The 21,727-nt window shown below is 41.3% G+C and overlaps 1 protein-coding gene and 2 pseudogenes across 1 annotated transcript in view; 2 read left to right on the forward strand and 1 right to left on the reverse strand.

The window, feature by feature from the left end:
• B3gntl1 (UDP-GlcNAc:betaGal beta-1,3-N-acetylglucosaminyltransferase like 1) overlaps positions 1–3,398 on the reverse strand; it is a 50,697-nt gene extending 47,299 nt beyond the window's left edge. The window contains exon 1 of the mRNA XM_036195343.1: positions 3,341–3,398. Within this exon, the coding sequence (XP_036051236.1) occupies positions 3,341–3,398 (58 nt within the window). The remainder of the gene's footprint in view (positions 1–3,340) is intronic.
• A 65-nt stretch (positions 3,399–3,463) lies between these two features.
• On the forward strand, positions 3,464–13,307 carry LOC118588805 (annotated as a pseudogene).
• A 611-nt stretch (positions 13,308–13,918) lies between these two features.
• On the forward strand, positions 13,919–20,821 carry LOC118588807 (annotated as a pseudogene).
• Positions 20,822–21,727: the final 906 nt, after the last annotated feature.

A 21,727-nucleotide genomic window follows, 5' to 3' on the forward strand; every position in this document is an offset into this window, starting at 1 on the left:
TACTTTACACTCCAAGAAAGCTAAGGTCATTTCAAACTACTACCAAGTCTTCAGGTACAATTTTGAAGGAATGAAAAGAAGGTAAAAAGAAAGCAATGTACATGTTCATTAATGTTATTAGAAAATGCCAAGGATAAGTCATGACAGGCATCTAGAATAATATTAAAATAAAAGTAAAATATCTTTGGGAAGAGTCTAAAAGTCTGCTTACATGGGAGAAGCACAAAGACTACTTATGTGTAACTGGTTGGTAAATGCTTCAGTTTGAATACCTTATGGATGGCTAGCTGAGCACTGTGTCCCTAGTGAGGTGAGGTGACTGCCAATGTCTTCGACATCTGAGTGTGTGTACACCCAACCCAGGCCATTGCCTGAGCATGAAGACTCAGCTCTGACTACATTGTGCATTATTCATTACAGACTCAACAGAACTTTAGTCATATTAGTCATCCTAAAAGTTCGGAGCTGGGGCTATTAAATACATATTGGGAAAAAAAAACCCAACTTATTTGACAGTGAACATGAAGAGCCCAGGGTTTCACACAGCAACACAGATGATCCTTTCTGTACTACTGAGTGAAAGGTTCAGACCCAAAGAAGCAGAGACTGCAGGGGCCACAGAACTCAGAGCAAAGAGGTCCTTCTGGGCTTAAGAGCTGGGAAAGTGGTTGTCCTGGATGGAGAAGCCAGCTTGGCCTGGGCTTCAGGGGCTGATGATGCCTTAGCCCCAGGGGATAGATATTAAAGTGCTTTTTAGAAAAGTTTCCTTCAAAAATATTATAACTGAGTTGTAAAAAAACAAAGCAAACAAAAAACCCACAGTGACAACTGAATAAATGGAGCTGAAAAAGCACAAGAGCTTAAAAGATAAAATCACCACAAAGAGCATTACAGAGAGAGCTGTGCTGTAATTAATAGAAACAGAAAATGCAACAGTGGAAGGCAGAACACTGGAGAGCATCTGGTAAGTTGGGTGCAGATGTGTTTAGGATGGAAAAGCAAACCGCTTCTGGATGAGCTGACTGTCGGGCTAAGAAGGCTCAACTTTGCCCTATGGGCAGGACAGTTGTAGAGGTTTGGCAATTTGGGGCACTGTGCAGAAAGTAACACAAGCCCAGATCCATTAAAGGGTGTTCAGTCCAGAAGAGGGCACTAATGGAGCATTAGGGAACATGAACTCCTCCTTGAAAAGAGACTGCCAACACCTGAATCACATTAACCAGATAGTTACAGTCTTGATGCCACTGAGAAAAGTCACACAAAGCAAAACAGATGTGTACAGAGTTGAAACAATAAATCTCTTTGGTATTTGAGGTTTAGACAAGCTGAAGAAAGTTGTTAGTCCTGAGGGAACACCAGCCAAATGTGCATTTCAGCCAACTAAGACACTTTCCCACTTTCTGCTCTAAGAAAGGCCTCCCATACAGGATCTGTCTATACAAAAGAGTGACCTCCTCCCCACCTTGGGAGTAATGCTATGACTGAGAAGCAAGACACAGACATGGGAAGCTGCCCCATTCACTCATGCACCTAAGATCCATAACAGGGCAGCATCTTTCTGCAGGGTTAATACCAAGTAGCTGTTTTATGTCCACCATTAATCCCTAGAACTTGGCCAGTCCAAACCAGCTGACAATGGCACCAGATTCTGAAGAGCTATAGGCATACACAAAAGCAAAGCAGGAAATGACCAAGAAAAGGTGATGTGATGCCTCCTACTCTGAGATAGATTTGCCACCATCAGGAAACTACAGCCATCCCTGCAGAGAAAGGCAAGCATACAGAATAAAAGCCTCCTGAGAACCTCAAAAACAAAAACAATACGGCACTCTGAAATTAACAGAATTGTGTTACAAAAGTTGCTTATGGAAAGCCAGATTTTAAGAGAGAAACTGAATCCTTGAATCTGTATTAATGCTGGAAGTTTCTCACAATGAATCTTATGTTTGGCAAAGACAAGGAATTTGCTCTAATATTATTGCCTTGAAGAAAGTCAAATGTTTGTGTGGGGGTCTCCATGTTTGGGGAGGCCAGTCCCTTTGTGAGGGTAGCTGGTTGCCATGGTTCCAACAGGAAAAACCTAGCTCCATGGAGATACTCACATTCCTCACTCCTGGAAGAGGAGCAGTGAGCTGTGGTTCATTCTGCCTTTAGCAAAAAGTCACATGATGTTATATGAATGTTGTGAAAAATGAGTCCTACCCACTGCAAATAACCCAGTACTCCAGAAAACAGAACAGAATTTATGCTATCTAATGGCTAAAGTAACACGGTCTATTTAATATATTACAGGAAAACATGTCTTTTCAAAGAACGAGCTAAATTCTACTGTGCCATACAGGACTGCCATGAATTTTCATTAACTTCCCACAGACAATGAGGTGATGTCATCTCCCAGCACTCCACCTGGGGGCCATAGTTTTACAATGTTCTTGTCATAGACAGAAGGCATTGAAACACAATGTAACTCAGTGAAAAGCAATTCATGTTTTATGAAAGAAAACATGTTTTTAAAGTGGAGACAAGGAACACCAGTTACCAAAATGTCTTTCCCATTCAATGACAGAGGCTGCAAAACTCCTTTTAAATAAAGAATATCAAAGAATACTTAGTTTCAAAAACAAATTTATGTTTCAGAAGTTGAAACATACATTCTGTGATAATCTATGTATAGTTTTCTATTTTAAACTAAAGATAATAAAAGTAGGAAATAACTTCCTGAAAATATTGACATTTTCCAGATGCACAGGAGGACGAGAGCTGTGGAAAGAGTGTTGCCAGACTCGGTCAATCCTCTGATGTTGTCCATCTTCTTTTGTGAGACAAGATCTCTCAAGGATCTGGATCTCACTAAGCAGGCTCAGCTGGCTATCCCAGGGATCTGCCTGTCTCCAAACAAGCCACCACACCCAGCTTTTTGACACAAGTTCTAGGAATTAAACTTGGGTCTTCATGCTTAGAAGGTAAACACTGACTGAGCCATCTCTTCAGCCCCAGAAAGTAGTTTTATTTAAACTCTGCCTTTATTGTTCATGCCATTCTGCTTCCTCAAACAGCAACAATGAGGCAACATTAGGGTTTGTCTTGACAGACCAGGCTCAGCTGAGTCTTGGCAGCCCAATAGTGCTGACCTCAGCTTCTAACATCTACCCAGTACTTCACCCAGAACAAACACAAGATGAACTAAACATCATTGGGAGACAGAAAAGGGAAGTAACATCAGCAGGCTTTTAGACTGGGAGGGTGTGAAGTACAAGCTACTTTCAGAAAGCACATAAACTATGTTTATTGAGAACTGACAGAAATGTTCCTATCTTCTAAGGTTGGCCTAAGGTCCTACAAGACACCATGGCCCAGTTTTCCATGCTACCTAGATTGATGTCTGGGTATTGGGGCATGATGACAGCCCCGGCCCAAGACTGAAATAAGAACTGTGTAAGCTCATGGGTGCTGTAAAGCAAACATGGTAGCACAGGCCTATAACACCAGGAGGCTGAGGCCGGAGGGCTACTCAAGGCTGAGATAGTGAGGAAAGGAAGGGAGGGAGATTCCGTGAGATCATCTTAGGCAAGCCTTGGGTACCAGCAGTTTTAAAGTATCACAGATGGTTCCATATGCAGGCAACACTGGATACAAATAACCATCTCACGGCAAGTAACTTACCAACTCTACACTTGAAAAAAAAAAAAAAAAGTGCAGAGCTGGTAAGATGGCTTAGTGAGAAGAGCTGCTTGCCACCAATGCCGAGGATCTGAGTATGGTCCCAGAATCAACATGGCAGAAAGAGAAAATCAAACTCACAAGTAATTCTCTGACCTACGTGTGTGTGCCCTCACACTCACACTACAAATTAAAATGTTAAAAAAATTTAAAATTTTTTATTAAAAAGGACTAGTCAAGTTGGGCAGTGGTGGTGCATGCCTTTAATCCCAGCACTCGGGAGGCAGAGCCAGGCGGATCTCTGTGAGTTCGAGGCCAGCTTGGGTTACCAAGTGAGTCCCAGGAAAGGCGCAAAAAGCTACACAGAGAAACCCTGTCTTGAAAAACCAAAAAAAAAAAAAAAAGACAAACTAGTCAAAGAATACCTGTCTGTCAGTAAAGATTGACCTGACCTATACCTTTTCTTTTTTTCTTTTTTTATTATTATAATAATAATTATTATTATTATTATGATGATGTGTTTTACTTTTACACATCAGCCATGGGTTCCCCTGTCTTCCCTGCTCCCGCCCCCCCCCCCACCTTCCCCCCCAGTCCCTCCCCTCCATTCCCATGTCCTCTCCAGGGCCAAGACTCCCCTGGGAATTCATTTAAACCTGGTGGATTCAGTACAGGCAGGTCCAGGCCCCTCCTTCCAGGCTGAGCAAAGTGTCCCTGTGTAAGCCCAAGGTTCCAAACAGCCAGCTCATGCACTAAGGACAGGTTCAGGTCCCACAGCCTGGATGCCTCCCAAACAGATCAAGCTATTCAATTGTCTCACTTATCCAGAGGGCCTGATCCAACTGGGGGCTCCACACCCTTTGGTTCATAATTCATGTGCTTCCATTCGATTGGCTATTTGTCCCTGTGCATTTTCCAATCTTGGTCTCAACAATTCACACTCTTGCAGTCCCTCCTCTTTCTCGACAGTTGGACACCTGGAGCTCCACCTGGGGCCTGGCTGAGGATCTCTGCATCCACTTCCATCAGTAATTGGATTGAGAATTCCAGCACAACTGTTAGGGTGTTTGGCCATCTGATCACCAGACTAGGTCAGATCACACAACTGTTAGGGTGTTTGGCCATCTGATCACCAGACTAGGTCAGATGAGGCTTTCTCTCGTACATTGCCAGCAGTCTACAGAGGATGTATCACTGTGGATTTATGGGGACCTCTCCAGCACTCTGCCTATTCAGGTTCTCATGTGGTCTTCATTTATCATGGTCTGTTATTCCTTGTTCTCCCTTTCTGTTCTTGATCCAGCTGGGATCTCCTGCTCCCCTAAGCTTTCTTTCCCTCAAATCTTGCCCTTCATTACTCCCACTGTCGTCCAGGTTGTTCATGTAGATTTCATCCATTTCTCTGTCATTGGGTGATCCCTGTGTCTTTCCTAGGGTCCTGTGTTCTAGGTAGCCTCCTTGGAGTTCTGTAGCTGTCTAGTCATCTTTGTTTCACATCTAGTATCCTCCTATGAGTGAGTACATAACACGTCTGGGTTACCTCACTCAGGATGATTTTTTTCTAGTTCCATTGATTTGCCTGCAAACCTCATGATGTCATTGTTTTTCTCTGCTGAGTAGTACTCCATTGTGTATGTACCATATTTTCTTTATCCATTCTTCAGTTGAAGGGCATCTAGGTTGTTTCCAGGTTCTGGCTATTACAAACAATGCTGATACGAACATAGCTGAGCAAATGCCCTTCTGGTATGATTGAGCATTCCTTGGGTATATGCCCAAGAGTGCTCCAGCTGGGTCTTGGGGGAGATAGATTCTCAATTTTCTAAGGAAGCGCCATATTGATTTCCAAAGTGGCTGTACAAGCTTGCATTCCCACCAGCAGTGGAGGAGAGTTCCCCTTGCTCCACATCCTCTCCAGCATAAGCTGTCTTCTGTGTTTTTTATTTTAGCCATTCTGACAGGTGTAAGGTGGTCTCTCAGAGTCGTTTTGATTTGCATTTCCTGGATAATTAGGGATGTTGAACAATTCCTTAAATGTCTTTTAGCCATTTGAGCTTCCTCTGTTGAGAATTCTCTGTTTAGTTCTATAGCCCATTTCTTAATTGGTCTGTTGGGCATTTTGATGTCTAATTTCTTGAGTTCTTTATATATTCTGGATATCAGCCCTCTGTCAGATGTGGGGTTGGTGAAGAGCTTTTCCCATTCTGTAGGCTGTTGCTTTGCCTTGTTGACTGCGTCCTTTGCTCTACAAAAGCTTCTCAGTTTCAACAGGTCCCACTGATTGATTGTGTCTCTTAGTGTCTGTGCTACTGGTGTTATATTTAGAAAGTGATCTCTGGTGCCAATGCATTCAAGAGTACTTCCTACTTTCTCTTCTATCAGGTTCAGAGTAACTGGATTTATGTTGAGGTCTTTGATACACTTGGACTTAAGTTTTGTGCATGGTGACAGATATGGATCTATTTGCAGCCTTCTACACATTGACATCCAGTTATGCCAGCACCATTTGTTGAAGATGCTTTCTTTTTTCCATTGTACATTTTTGGCTTCTTTGACAAAAATTATATGTTCATAGGTGTGCGGGTTAATGTCAGGGTCTTCAATTCGATTCCATTGGTCCACATGTCGGTTTTTATGCCAGTACCAAGCTGGTTTTATTACAGTAGCTCTATAGTAGAGCTTGAGGTCTGGGATTATGATGCCTCCAGTGGTTGTTTTATTGTACAGGATTCTTTTGGCTATCCTGGGTTTTTTGTTTTTCCATATGAAGTTGAGTATTATTCTTTCCAGATCTGTGAAGAATTGTGTTGGTAATTTGATGGGGATTGTGTTGAATCTGTAGATTGCTTTTGGTAAGATCGCCATTTTTACTATGTTAATCCTGCCTATCCATGAACATGGGAGATCTTTCCATTTTCTGACATCTTCTTCAATTTCTTTTTTCAGGGACTTAAAGTTCTTGTCATATAGGTCCTTCACATGCTCAGTTAGAGTAACCCCAAGGTATTTTATATCATTTGTGACTATTGTAAAGGGTGATGTATCTCTAATTTCCTTCTCAGCCTGTTTGTCTATTGTATATAGGAGGGCTACTGATTTTTTTGAGTTGATCTTGTATCCTGCTATGTTGCTGAAGGTTTTTATTAGCTGTATCAGTTCCTTGGCTGAATTTTTGGGGTCACTCATGTATACTATAATGTCATCTGCAAATAGGGAGAGCTTGACTTCTTCCTTTCCAATTTGTATCCCCTTAAACTCCTTATGTTGTCTTATAGCTCTGGCTAGAACTTCAAGTACTATATTGAATAAGTATGGAGAGAGGGGACAGCCTTGCCTTGTTCCTGATTTTAGTGGTATTGCTTTGAGTTTCTCTCCATTTAATTTGATGTTGGCTGTTGGCTTACTGTAAATTGCCTTTATTATGTTTAGGTATGTTCCCTGTATTCCTGATCGCTCCAAGACCTTTATCATGAAAGGGTGTTAGATTTTGTCAAATGCCTTTTCTGCATCTAGTGAGATGATCTTGTGGTTTCTTTCTTTGAGTTTGTTTATATGGTGTATTACATTGATGGACTTTCGTATGTTGAACCACCCTTGCATCCCTGGGATGAAGCCTACTTGATCATGGTGGATAATTGTTTTGATGTGTTCTTGGAATCTGTTCACCAGAATTTTATTGAGTATTTTTGCATCAGTGTACATGAGGGAGATTGGTCTGTAGTTCTCTTTCTTTGTTGCATCTTTGTTTGGTTTAAGAATCAAGGTGATTGTAGCCTCATAGAAGGAGTTTGGTAATATACCTTCTGCTTCTATTGTGTGGAACAATTTAAAGAGTATTGGTATTAAGTCTTCTTTGAAGATCTGGTAGAATTCTGCAGTGAAACCATCTGGTCCAGGACTTTTTTTGGTTGGGAGATTTTTAATGACTGATTCTATTTCCTTAGGGGTTATTGAACTATTTAAATGGCTTATCTGGTCTTGATTTAACTTAGGTATGTGGTACCTATCCAGAAAATTATCCATTTCTTTTAGATTTTCCAGTTTTGTGGAGTAGAGGTTTTTGAAGTATGACCTGATGATGATTCTCTGGTTTTCCTCATTGTCTGCTGTTATGTCCCCCTTTTCATTTCTGATTTTGTTAATTTGGATGCTCTCTCTCTGTGTTTTGGTTAGTTTGGATAAGGGCTTGTCTATCTTGTTGATCTTCTCAAAGAACCAACTCTTTGTTTCATTAATCCTTTGTATTGTTCTCTTTATTTCTATTTTATTGATTTCAGCTCTCAATTTGATTATTTCCTGGCATCTGTTCCTCCTGGGAGACTTTGCTTCTTCCTGTTCAAGGGCTTTCAGGTGTGCTGTCAAGTCACTAGCGTGAGATTTCTCCAGTTTCTTTATGTGGGCATTCAGTGCTATGGATTTCCCTCTTAGCACTGCTTTCATAGTATCCCATAAGTTTGGGTATGTGGTGTATTCATTTTCATTGATCTCAAGGAAGTCTTTAATTTCTTTCTTTATTTCTTCCTTAACTCATTGGTGATTCAGTTGAGCATTATTCAGTTTCCATGAGATTGTAGGATTTCTGTAGTTTTTTCTGTTGTTGAAATCTAACTTTAAACCATGGTGGTCTGATACAACACAGGAGGTTATTCCAATTGTTTTGTATCTGTTGAGATTTCCTTTGTGGCCAAGTATGTGGTCAATTTTAGAGAAGGTTCCATGGGGTGCTGAGAAGAAGGTATATTCTTATTTGTTTGGGTGGAATGTTCTGTAGATATCGATTAAGTCCATTTGAGCCATAACGTCAGTTAAGTGTATTATGTCTCTGTTAAGTTTCAATTTGGCCAATCTGTCCAGAGGTGAAAGTGGGGTGTTGAAGTCTCCTACTATTAATGTGTGGGGTTTTATATGTGATTTAAGCTTTAGTAATGTTTCTTTTACATATGTGGGTGCCCTTGTGTTTGGGGCATAAATGTTCAGAATTGAGACTTCATCTTGGTGGACCTTTCCTGCGATGTGTATGTAATGTCCTTCATCATCTCTTTTGATTGATTTTAGTTTCAAGTCTATTTTGCTGGATATTAGGATGGTTACACCAGCTTGCTTCTTAAGACCATTTGATTGGAAAGTCTTTTCCCAGCCTTTTATTCTCAGGAGGTGTCTGTCTTTGAATTTGAGGTGTGTTTCTCATATGCAGCAGAAAGATGGGTCCTGTTTTCTTATCCATTCTGTTAGTCTGTGTCTTTTTATAGGTGAATTAGGTCCATTGATATTAAGGGATATTAATGACCAGTGATTGTTCGTTCCTGTTATTATTTTTATTTTTTGGTGGTAGTACTTCTCTTCTTTGGGGTTTACTGCTGTGGTGTTGTCTATTGCCTGTGTTTTCATGGGTGTATCTGCCTTCCTTAGGTTGGAATTTTCCTTCTAGTGCTTTCTGTAGGGCTGGGTTTGTGGATAAGTATTGTTTAAATCTGGTTTTGTCTTGGAAGGTCTTCTTCACTCCATCTATGATAATTGAAAGTTTTGCTGGGTACATTAGTCTAGGCTGGCATCCATGGTCTCTTAGTGTCTGCATTATATCTGTCCAGGTCCTTCTGGCTTTCAAAGTCTCCATCGAGAAATCGGGTGTTATTCTGATGGGTTTGCCTTTATAAGTCACTTGGCCTTTTTCCTTTGCTGCCCTTAATATTCTTTCTTTATTCTGTACATTTAGTTGTTTAATTATTACGTGGTGAGGGGCCTTTTTTCGGAGGTCTAGTCTGTTTGGTGTTGTATAGGCTTCTTGTATCTTCATAGGCATTTCCTTCTTTAAGTTGGGAAAATTTTCTTCTATGATTTTGTTTAATATATTTTCTGTGCCTTTGAGTTGGTATTCTTCTCCTTCCTCTATTCCTATTATTCGTAGGTTTGGTCTTTTCATGGTGTCCCAAATTTCTTGGACATTTTGGGTCATTACTTTGTTGGTTTTAGTGTTTTCTTTGACTGATGAATCTATTTCTTCTACCGTATCTTCAACACTAGAGATCCTCTCTTCCATCTCTTGCATTCTGTTGGTTATACTTGCATCTGAATTTCCAGTTTGTTTACTCAGATTTTCTATTTCCAGCATTCCTTTTGCTAGTGTCTTCTTCATTTTTTCTATTTCCCTCTTCAGGTCTTGGACTGTCTCCCTTGCTTTTTCATGATTTTCTTTCAGGGACTTATTGTTTTCTTCTGCTTTAATTGTCCTTCCCTCTAGTTTTTTATAGTGTTCTTCCCATTTTTTGTTTGTCTGTTCCTCTACTTTATTTTTGATTTCTTCTATATAAGGGTCTAGCCTCTTCATGATGGTACTTATAAGGTTGTTTTCTTCTTCTTCTTCCATTCAGTGATGTTCAGGTCTAGCTGTTGGAGAAGGGCTAGGTTCTGGTGATGCTGTATTGCTCTTTATTTTGTTGTATGTACTTCTGCCTTGACGTCTGCCCATCTCCTCTTGGGTTCATTCTTGGTCTTATCAGTGTACTTGGTCCAGACAGAGCTGACAGATTTAGGGAGCCTCTCTCTGGTCCAGATGGAAGCTCTGGGCCAGATGGGAGCTCTGGTCCAGATGAGAGTGCTGGCTGGATAGGAGCTGGGGGGCTAGACTCTGAGTCTCAGGAAGTCCCTGGGGTCTCCTTATTTTGTCCAGATGGGAGTTCCTCTGGTCTCTGGTCCAGATGGGAGTTCCAGGGCAGGATGGAAGCTGGGGGCTGGTCTCTGATTCTCAGGAAGTGGCTGAGGTCTCCAGCAGATGGGTGTGGGGGCAGGGTGTGGAGACTGCAGGGTCTGCCTGCAGTCTTGGAAAAGGGGAACCTTCCCGCAGGGCCCGCCGATTGGCCGGAAACTGGGGCCAAGTTGGGCATGTCCTCCCGGGATGGCCTGTGTCCGGTGGTGGGACCCAGGGAGAGTTGCCTCTCTGAATATAACCTCAGGCACTCACCTCTGGTCCAGATGGGAGCTGGGGGTTGGTCTCTGAGTCTCAGGAAGTGGCTGGGGTCTCGGGCAAATGGGTGTGGGGGCAGGGTGTCTACCTTTTCTAATCTTAAACACTTTATGAGGCAGACTCTTTCCAAATCTAAGACCTTAGAGTCCCTGACTTACAATGAGAAGAAAGACTATATGGGAAATCATTTGACCTTGAAAATGAAGGGGAAGATGAACAACCACCTTGATCCAACATCAGAAAATTTCAAAACTGAAAGTATTAACTATCTTTTAAGGTATCTTTCAATGAAGATACCTTTAGAATAACAAGAGTCTGATGACACACTAGAAGGTAATGAGGTGAGTCTTTTATGATTATGAGAAACATTATTTGCCCCTAGAATTCTTTGCCCAGCCAAACTAAGCATGGTTTAAAAAGGCATTGCAGGCCGGGTGGTGGTGGCGCACACCTTTAATCCCAGCACTCGGGAGGCAGAGCTAGGCAGATCTTTGTGAGTTCAAGGCCAGCCTGGTCTACAGAGCGAGATCCAGTAAAGGCGCAAAGCTACACAGAGAAACCCTGTCTTGAAAAACCAAAAAAAAAAAAAAAAAAAAAAAAAAGACACTGCAGACAAGTAGGAATCTTAAATACATTACCATCTATATCCCAGGCACAAAGACTATTTTAGCTTCAGAAAACTGAAAAGGAAGAAAAAATTATCAAAGGGAAATAAAAAAAAAAAAACAACATGTGAATAAAAACCAATACTGTGGAAACAATATGGTTCAAGGCTGTATGAGGTTTAACATTCAGGAAATTCAGCCTTAGGGTACTGCTGCTCCTTCTGAGTCAACACCTGTTACACTATGCTGTGAGTTACATAGTTACAATACTGCCAACAACACCGCTTTTATAAAGTCTGTATGCTGGAATCTATACACTAGCAAGACAAGTAGCATAAGAGTTAAAGGAGAATGCAACCTCCACAAGCTTTGACAGTGTAACTATGTCATGATAACAAAAGCTCTAAGAAAGAATAGGATTAACTAACTAAAACAAACATTTACTTATGAAAAATAGGTAATTTTTGAGGGGGGTCATTGGGAGAAGGGCAGTTGTTGTGGACTATTTAACTAGGCAAAGGTGTGTTACATTTGTTTACGCTGCATTTGTAAAGATGTGTTACATTTGTTTATGTTGTGGAATATTATTTTAACTATGCAAAGATGTGCTACATTTGTTTATGCTGCATTTGTATAATGATGTAAAGATGTGTTGCTCTGCCTGCCTAAGGCATCTGATTAGTCTAATAAAAAGCTCAATGGCCAATAGCTAGAAAGCAGAAGGATAGGTGGGGCTGGTGGGCAGAGAGACTAAGTAGGAGGAATCTAGGCTCCAGAGATAAAGAGAGGAAGAGAGAACAAGGGAGAAAGATAGGGAGACTCCCAGGACCAACCAGCCAGACACGGAGTAAGACATACAGAATAAAAGAAAGGTTAAAAACGTAGATGAAGAGAAACAGGTTAAAATAAGCTTTAAGAGCTAGTGGGACAAGCATAAGATAAAGGCCGAGGAACATTCATAATGAATAAGTCTCCATGTCATGATTTGGGAGCTGTTTGGTGGCCCAAAAGACAGCTGTTGGAGTTGCTTTGTTCAGATTGTGACTGTGCCCTGGTTCTTCCTGCCTGCTATAAGAAAGTATTTATTTTTTCATTTTACAGGACCCCACAGTTGAGAGACTTTAAATTTTAAAAGAAACTGTCTATTTTAAAGAGACTAAAATTTTAAAGATTAAAATTTTTAAAATTTGGAATGTTTATATTGTAATGTTGATATTAATATGTGATCTTGGGAAAGAATTGTTAATCCTGAGATTCTCTGGAGAAAAACCAGTTCCAGCCGGGCGGTGGCACACACCTTTAATCCCAGCACTCAGGAGGCAGAGGCAGGTGGATCTCTGTAAGTTTGAGGCCAGCCTGCTCTCCAAAGCGAGTTCCAGGAAAGGTACAAAGCTATACAGAGAAACCACAAGATGGTACATCTACATTGGACCATACCAGCATCCATTTCCAAGTATACATGCAGGTATGTTCTTCCTGCCACAGCATGGACTATGAGGTTTACCACCACCTGGTGGGAATGTGCTACATGGAGGACAAAGTGAAGACACTGGTTGAGGAGATGGAAGTCCAGGATAGCTCTAATGAGGATGCTGAGATGTTCATGAGGCCAGGGAAGCTATCTGACTGTTTTCCAAAACCATTCCCCAACCCTGAGACTGATACAGCTGCTAACAATGGAGCCTTACCCCTTGTCTCAGGTACACATGCAAACTAGGCATGAACTAGAGGTCATGCAGTCTCCTTCCTCATTGGCCTCCGTGAGCCCCCCACTGGGGTGTCATTGCAAGAAGGCCTCTACTTCAACCCTTACTTTCCAGGCCATTGGCATGGCTCCTCCCATTACACTGAAATCTTGGAGTATGGCAATGGCACCCCAATCACCTTGTCACAAATAGCTAAGGATGTTGCCACCTTCTTTTGCTGGGCAGCATAGTCAGAGCATGACCATCAAAATGCATGCATGAGGCTCAAGATGTTGTTGACAATGGGCTTACTGCTGCCCCTGCCCTATGCCATGAAGCAGCATTAAGTGGTCAGTCCTAGAGAATGGAAAGCTGGCCTATCAGCTGCCCAAGTGACCCTGTCCCATATCTGCTTGTCATCTTTCCTGAATAAGCCCTCAGCAGCCCAAGAACAATCCTAGGCCTCTTCAGGCCTGGCCCCTTTTCATCTGAACAAGCAGAAGGGGCAGGATATCAGATTCTTGCTTCTAATCATCCTTCAGCCCTCACTGTGGGTATAAATTTTCTCAACATGAATTCAAATACAGAGAAAGAGAGAGGGGAGAGAGAGGGAGGGGAGGGAGAGAGAGAAGAGAGAGAGAGAGAGAGAGAGAGAGAGAGAGAGAAAAGATGGATGTGTAAAATCCTAGCACTCAGAACTCAGGAGACAAAGACAGATGGACTGCTTTCATGCTCAAGGTCATCCTTGTCTACCTATATAGGGAGACTGTCCCAAACAGAACAGAACAGAAAACAAACCAACAAAACAAATTGGGTTCAGAAAGTGAGCCATTGTCACCTGTGCTATTTATAAATTTGCCCACATCATCAAGATTAACTCACTGACTGGCAACACATGTCCAGATGCCAATAATGACCAAGTCACCATTCACACGAGATGACCAGAGACTAGGATATATCACGGATGATGGACTGTAGTAGGAGGTGTATTTGGGCTTGTCATAACCATGCTTGTCACAGAGAGGTTATTGTGGCTCTCAGAAGATCACCAGGAGAATTTACTGATGGTAGGAAAAATCTAGGCCTGGGAACCTCCAGAAATGAACAGTACAATTTTTCAATTCACAAGGCATATCCCAGCCACACAGTGCAGACTTCTGGCTTCCACAAATTTACAGCCAGTTCATGTTTTTGAAGTGGTGTCTCAAAGAGGTTCCTAAGGAGAAGATTGTGAAACATGTTCAAAGAACACATATTATTTAGTAAGGCTTCTCACAGGTGATACTGGAGACTCTGAGGAATTTGCTCTGAATGAAATTCCTCACAAGAGAGGCTAGGATGCACTCAGCGGCACATCATAGTATCACTCAGTGTACACCTCACAGGAAATGCATGGCAAGCCCAGGAAGGTATGCTATATAACACTATTCCTGGGGATGTGAACAAATGTCTACTCACTCCAGATAGGAAACTGATGACAGACTGAAAAAAGGGACACCACCAAACTTACACACAACTTACAGACAGCTCAACGGGCTGGCGAGTGTCCTTTCCAGACAGTCTGGCTAGTCTCTGTTCTTCCAGAGAACTCAGATTATTGTTGATACCTCTCAAGTGGCCTTATAGTTTATGTATTTTGGAGGAATAAGAGGCCTGGTAAATCTTGTCAGTATCATGGACTTCCTGAAGCTATTGGTGTGTTTGCTTTTCTGAGCTTAAAGAGCTTCCCTGTAGATTGGAATGTTTTACCTCCCTGTAGAACAGTGGTTCTAACCTGTGGATCACAACCCTTTGAGGGTTGCAGATAAGATATCCTGCATATCAGATATTTATATTACAATGGATAAAAGCAACAAAATACAGTTATAAAGAAGCAACAACAGGAGGGTCATCACAACACAAAGAACATATTTAAACATAGCAGTATATGAAGGTTGAGAACCACAGCTGTAGAATAAACAATAGAGCATGTAGCTGGATCTAAAAAGCATAAAGAGATGGATGGATGGATGGATGGATGGATGGATGGATGAGATGGATGGATGATGAGAGATGGACTTATCCTTCCTATATCTCTGAGCAGCCTGAACCTTGTTTTTCACCAAATCACTAAAAGGCTAAGAGAACTATTCTTGTTCCATCCCTGAGAACACAAGACCTACCATGACCATGAACCTTGCAAACCCTCAAAGAACACCACTGTTCCTATGAGTGGTACTTGGAGACAGATACAGGAGAATCAAGGGTCCAAGGTCATCCTTAGCCATATAGTGAGTTGGAGGCCATCCAACTATATAAAGTCATGAAAGAGGTGAGGAGGGTGCTGGAGAGACAGCTCAGTGATTAAGAGTGCATACTCCTCTTCCAAAGGACTTCTCAGCACCCACATGATGTTCTCATAACTACCTGTAACTCAAGCTCAGGAGATCTTACACACTCTTCTGGCTTTCTCATGGTCCCACACACATGTACATACTGACATGCAGACACACACATGCATACACATAAAATAAAATAAAAAAACTCACTGTCTCTTGCAATCTAAATTTTGAAACTTATGTGGTGGTATTGTGTTCCCAAAAATATTGTGCACCCTAATAAATTTATCTAGGGTCAGAGAACAGACAGCCACTAGACACAGAGCCAAAAATGATGGCTAGAAAATGGGTCAGAGCAAGCCATAGCAGAAGCTGGGCAGTGGTTGGTGCACGCCTTTAATCCCAGCACTTGGGAGGCAGAGCTAGGCGGATCTCTGTGTATTGAAGGATACATGGAGACACACGCTTTAATCCCAGGGAGTAATGGCAGAAAGAGAAAGATAATAAAGTGTGAAGACCAAAAGCATTTGGCTGGTTAAGCATTTGGCTGGTTAAGCTTTAGGCTTTGGAGCAGCACAGTTCAGCTGAATCATTCTGGATAAGACTCACAAGTTTGCAGTCTGAGGAAACAAGACAGCTGAGAAGTTGGCCAGGTGAGGTAGCTGTGGCAGTTCTGAATCTCTGATCTTCCAGCATTCACCCCATAACTGGCTTCAGGTTTGTTTTTATTAATAAGACCCTCTAAGATTCCTGCTACAAACTTAAGCCCTGTATTCCTTTAATTTACTCTACACTGTCCTTTTAATATATTTTCTTTCAACAGTTTTGGCTAATTCCCCTTTCACTTTTTATTCTTAAACAATGGGCTATCATTGCCTTATATGGGTCTGTTCCAAGCAGAGATCAATGCCCCCCTCTCCTTACCCATAGCCTGAACCAATGGAAAGCTCTTCCCAGACTCCTCTACCCTCATAGGGAGCCACCCATGCCACCATATGTTGACATATGTTACAGTTGTGTTGGCTTTTGAAGAACTTCCTATCTAAACACTAATTAACAGTAAGTTTCAGAAAAAAACTTTGGCCACAATTGCCACCGCCTTATCTTTCCCTGTCCACTGCTATTACTACAGTCCACCTAGCCCAGGACCCTTGGGGCTTCAGTCTCCTGACATCTCATCTCTATTCTCACCCTGGTATTAAACTTCTGACCATATGAATAGAGGGACCTAGATAATGGCAAGTGCTGTGCTCCTGGATTTATAGCCTACCATAGGTGCTGCTTGGGCATGTGGGCCTTCCGCCTGACTTCCACCCTTCCTTTGTCTGCCTCTTTTATTATCATATTCCACTAACATCCCCAAATCTTTGGAATGTTAGCACAGTAAATACTTAGAAAACAACATATTCCACTAGGAAGATCTGGAATATGGTAGATTTGTTGAGGTGAAATTATACCTCAGCCCAATACAAGTGAGTCATGAGCATCCCTGGATTCTATTCCTGTCTTAAAATCAGATGTGATTCTTACCTGTGAAGTTTCTGTTTGTATAGAATGAGATTAATGCAAGAAAGCCAGCAACATGCCTTCACACAGCCAATAGCATAAAGCCTGCACATTATAAAGACTTTTAATTGTTATAATTATATAATTGTTCTGGGTAGGTGTAGGTGTTGGGTTTTTTTTGTTTGTTTGTTTGTTTTGTTTTTTTGTCAATGTGACATAAGATAGTCATTTTAGAAGCAGAAACCTCGATTATGAAAATGCCCCACCAGATTGGTCTGTGGGCAAACCTGCAGTGCACTTTCTTGACTGTTGGTTGATGTGGGAGGTTCAGATCACTGTGGAAAGTGCCACCTCTTGGCATCCTGAGTGCTACAAGAAAGCAAATTGACAGGGCTGGAGAGATGGCTCCGAGGTTAAGAGCACTGACTGCTCTTCCAAAGTCCTAAGTTCAATTCCAGCAACCACATGGTGGCTGACAACCACCTGAAATGAGATTAGGTGCCCTCTTCTGGTCCGCAGGGATACATGCAGACAGAATACTGTATACATAATAAATAAATAAATCTTTTAAAAAAAGAAAAAAAAGAAAGCAAACTGAGAAGGCTACAGGAAGCAAACCAGTAAGCTGCACTCCCTTACGGCTTCTGCATCAGCTCCTTCTGCCAAGTTCCTGCCCTCCTTGAATTCCTGCCCGGACTTCCTTCAGTGAATAGACTGTTACCTAGGTGTTTAAGCTAAAGTAAACCTTTCCTCCCCAAGTTGTTTGTGGTCATGTTTTATCACAGCAATAGAAACCCTAACTAGGACAATAATTAACCCAATGACATTAATAGAAATATTAGATACAGGCAAAAGCAGGTAGTCAGCAACCAGGACCTTGAGAGCTGTGAGTGATTCTGAAATTTGTCCTAAGGTGAAAGAAAAAAAAAGTGAGGAAACTATAAACCCTAAACTTTGGCATTATGCTCAACCTGAACAACAAAGGATATAGCTACCCTGACAATTAACCCCAAATATTTCTTTTCAGAATAAGGATACCTTCGCCCATACCCAGCAGGAAGCAATTTTAAGAATATGATGCCCACATTCCCAAAGAGGTGGTGTGGGGCAGGTGGTTTTTTGGTCTTTTAGTGGGTTTTGGGTCTGGGATAGCTTTCATTATTTAGGAGGGTTGGTTACAAGTTGTTGTTAAGGGTTAGGGAAAGGGCTAGGCAAAGGAGATTAGATTTAAGGTGCTTGTTTAAAAAAGAGGGAGAGAGAAAAAGAAGAAGACAATTACTAGTTTTAAATACTTTACATTGGATTGGATTGGATTGTTGGATTATTTTATATTGTATACAAATTATATATATATATATATATATGTGTGTGTGTGTGTGTGTGTGTGTATATATAGATAGATAGATAGATATATAGATATAATATATATAGATAGATAGATAGATAGATAGATAGATAGATAGATAGATAGATAGATTGTTAGAATATGCCATACAAATATTTCTAATCTTGCTCGAGGATATTGTACTTATACCATTCATTTAACAATGTAATGCAATTTGCTGATCCTTGAATGTTATTATTACCAACTATTAGGATATATAGAAATGAAAGTTAGTAGTTAGACATTACAATCAAACTTGTAGTCATATTAGGTGTGTTTTCAAGATCGAACAGATATATTTTAGAGAGACAGGTCATCTTCAAACCCTTCAGAGATCTACAGAATATGGCATTTAAAATGTTTCAATAACTTAGAAATTTTTTCTTTTTTGTTATGAGACATGTCAGCTCCTGGCATTACCAACCTACTTTAGAGAAATTATGGGCATTGAAGAAACTGCATATGGAGTTAACTTTCATTGTGGCAAAAGTTAGCCACTGAACAACAAAGTATCCTCAGATCAACTGCTGACAAACAGGACAGACAAGACATGAAACAAAGAACTACCAATTCTTGCCAAAAATAAGTGTGGTTGTGGCTTTAACAAAAGGCATCTTCTGAAGCCAGGACAATATGGCACCATCCTTGAAGTGAGTGGCCTTTGCAATCTGGAAAATGTACTGTGACCTTTTCTTTGAAGGCAGCTGAACAGGCAGTGAGCCAATGGCTTCTGAGGTGCAGTGGGACAGCAGATGAAACAGTTATTCTTGAAGAATAACAAAGCTCACCCCTCTCAATAGTAGACTGGCATTTAATAGAGAGGTGTGGAGAAGAATGGGATGCCAAGATGAAGCCACACACACACACATTCACACACAGACGAGAAGAATGGACAGCTGAATTTTTAAAAAAAATCAATAATTTCCAGAATTTAAAATCTTGAATCATGACTTGACACTAATGGAATTCAGGTCTTTCTGGTACATGGACTACTCTCACCAAATGTGAGGTCGAACTGTTGACCTTGTGTACCTCCTAGTTCACAAATGAGTCTGTCTGATACGCTAAGCCTATATGCTGAAGATGATGCCCCAACACTGCAGAGAAACCTCAAGTGACTGTCCAGGCAGCTGGCTGTTTCTGTCCACTAACTTTTTTTTTTTTTTTGGAAGCTGCTTGCATGCACTTCCTGTTTTTATTTTTTATTAGATAGTATTATTTCCTTCTTGGGTCTCTGAGGGAGTTCAAGATCAGTTAATTATAGTTATAATTTTCCTTGTTAAGAATTTCAGAGAAGAAACTCACTAAGTGGTATTAAGTGTATTAATTTGAAAGATGTTATAAGACAGTTCTGTTAGTAATATAAATTAGGAGAGAAAGTGAAAATCAGGTACATTTTGGACTTACCAAAATAGGATAGATAATGGAATTATTTTCTCTGAATTTGTCAAATGCAAATGGTCTAGATATTGTTTAGGTATTTATTGTTTGTATATATGGCATATAGTTATTGTACTTTTGTATGTAGTTTTTCTTATATTAGTTATAACTTTTTTCCTTTTTTTCTTTTTATTAAAATAGAAAAGGGGAAATATAGTAAAATTTTATTTGTACTGAAATATGATTTTATTTGTATATTAATAAAGTTGCCTTGGGGTCAGAGCCATAGCAGAAGCTGGGTGGTAGTGGTACATGCCTTTAAGCACTTGAGAGGCAGAGCTAAACAGGATCTCTGTGTTGTCAAGGATACAGCCAGCATGGCGACCCATGCCTTTATTCTCAATACCAACCATAGAAAACCTGGAGGTCTGTACAGACAGGCAGTAATGAGGAGGTCATGTGGTTGGGTTCACAACCAATGAGAAGGCAGAACAGAAAGTCTATAAAAAAGAGAAAAACATGGGAAGTAGTCTCTTGTGGAGAGGAAACACAGAACAGCAGTGAAAGGTAAGGTTTTCAGCTCTCAGCTATTGCTCTGACCTCTTGGCTTTTAACTCTGCAATTGGCTCTGTGTTTCTTATTTAACAAGATGGTTACATCTACATTGGACCATACCAGCATCCATTTCCAAGTATACATGCAGGTATGTTCTTCCTGCCACAGCATGGACTATGAGGTTTACCACCACCTGGTGGGAATGTGCTACATGGAGGACAAAGTGAAGACACTGGTTGAGGAGATGGAAGTCCAGGATAGCTCTAATGAGGATGCTGAGATGTTCATGAGGCCAGGGAAGCTATCTGACTGTTTTCCAAAACCATTCCCCAACCCTGAGACTGATACAGCTGCTAACAATGGAGCCTTACCCCTTGTCTCAGGTACATCATGCAAACTAGGCATGAACTATGAGGTCATGCAGTCTCCTTCCTCATTGGCCTCCGTGAGCCCCCCACTGGGGTGTCATTGCAAGAAGGCCTCTACTTCAACCCTTACTTTCCAGGCCATTGGCATGGCTCCTCCCATTTACACTGAAATCTTGGAGTATGGCAATGGCACCCCAATCACCTTGTCACAAATAGCTAAGGATGTTGCCACCTTCTTTTGCTGGGCAGCATAGTCAGAGCATGACCATCAAAATGCATGCATGAGGCTCAAGATGTTGTTGACAATGGGCTTACTGCTGCCCCTGCCCTATGCCATGAAGCAGCATTAAGTGGTCAGTCCTGGAGAATGGAAAGCTGGCCTATCAGCTGCCCAAGTGACCCTGTCCCATATCTGCTTGTCATCTTTCCTGAATAAGCCCTCAGCAGCCCAAGAACAATCCTAGGCCTCTTCAGGCCTGGCCCCTTTTCATCTGATACAAGCAGAAGGGGCAGGATACCAGATTCTTGCTTCTAATCATCCTTCAGCCCTCACTGTGGGTATAAATTTTCTCAACATGAATTCAAATACAGAGAAAGAGAGAGGGGAGAGAGAGGGAGGGAGGGAGGGAGAGAGAGAGAGAGAGAGAGAGAGAGAGAGAGAGAGAGAAAGAGAGAAAAGATGGATGTGTAAAATCCTAGCACTCAGAACTCAGGAGACAAAGACAGATGGACTGCTTTCATGCTCAAGGTCATCCTTGTCTACCTATATAGGGAGACTGTCCCAAACAGAACAGAACAGAAAACAAACCAACAAAACAAATTGGGTTCAGAAAGTGAGCCATTGTCACCTGTGCTATTTATAAATTTGCCCACATCATCAAGATTAACTCACTGACTGGCAACACATGTCCAGATGCCAATAATGACCAAGTCACCATTCACACGAGATGACCAGAGACTAGGATATATCACGGATGATGGACTGTAGTAGGAGGTGTATTTGGGCTTGTCATAACCATGCTTGTCACAGAGAGGTTTATTGTGGCTCTCAGAAGATCACCAGGAGAATTTACTGATGGTAGGAAAAATCTAGGCCTGGGAACCTCCAGAAATGAACAGTACAATTTTTCAATTCACAAGGCATATCCCAGCCACACAGTGCAGACTTCTGGCTTCCACAAATTTACAGCCAGTTCATGTTTTTGAAGTGTTGTCTCAAAGAGGTTCCTAAGGAGAAGATTGTGAAACATGTTCAAAGAACACATATTATTTAGTAAGGCTTCTCACAGGTGATACTGGAGACTC

The sequence above is a fragment of the Onychomys torridus genome, chromosome 8 (assembly GCF_903995425.1).
Source record: "Onychomys torridus chromosome 8, mOncTor1.1, whole genome shotgun sequence".
Taxonomy (NCBI): domain Eukaryota; kingdom Metazoa; phylum Chordata; class Mammalia; order Rodentia; family Cricetidae; genus Onychomys; species Onychomys torridus.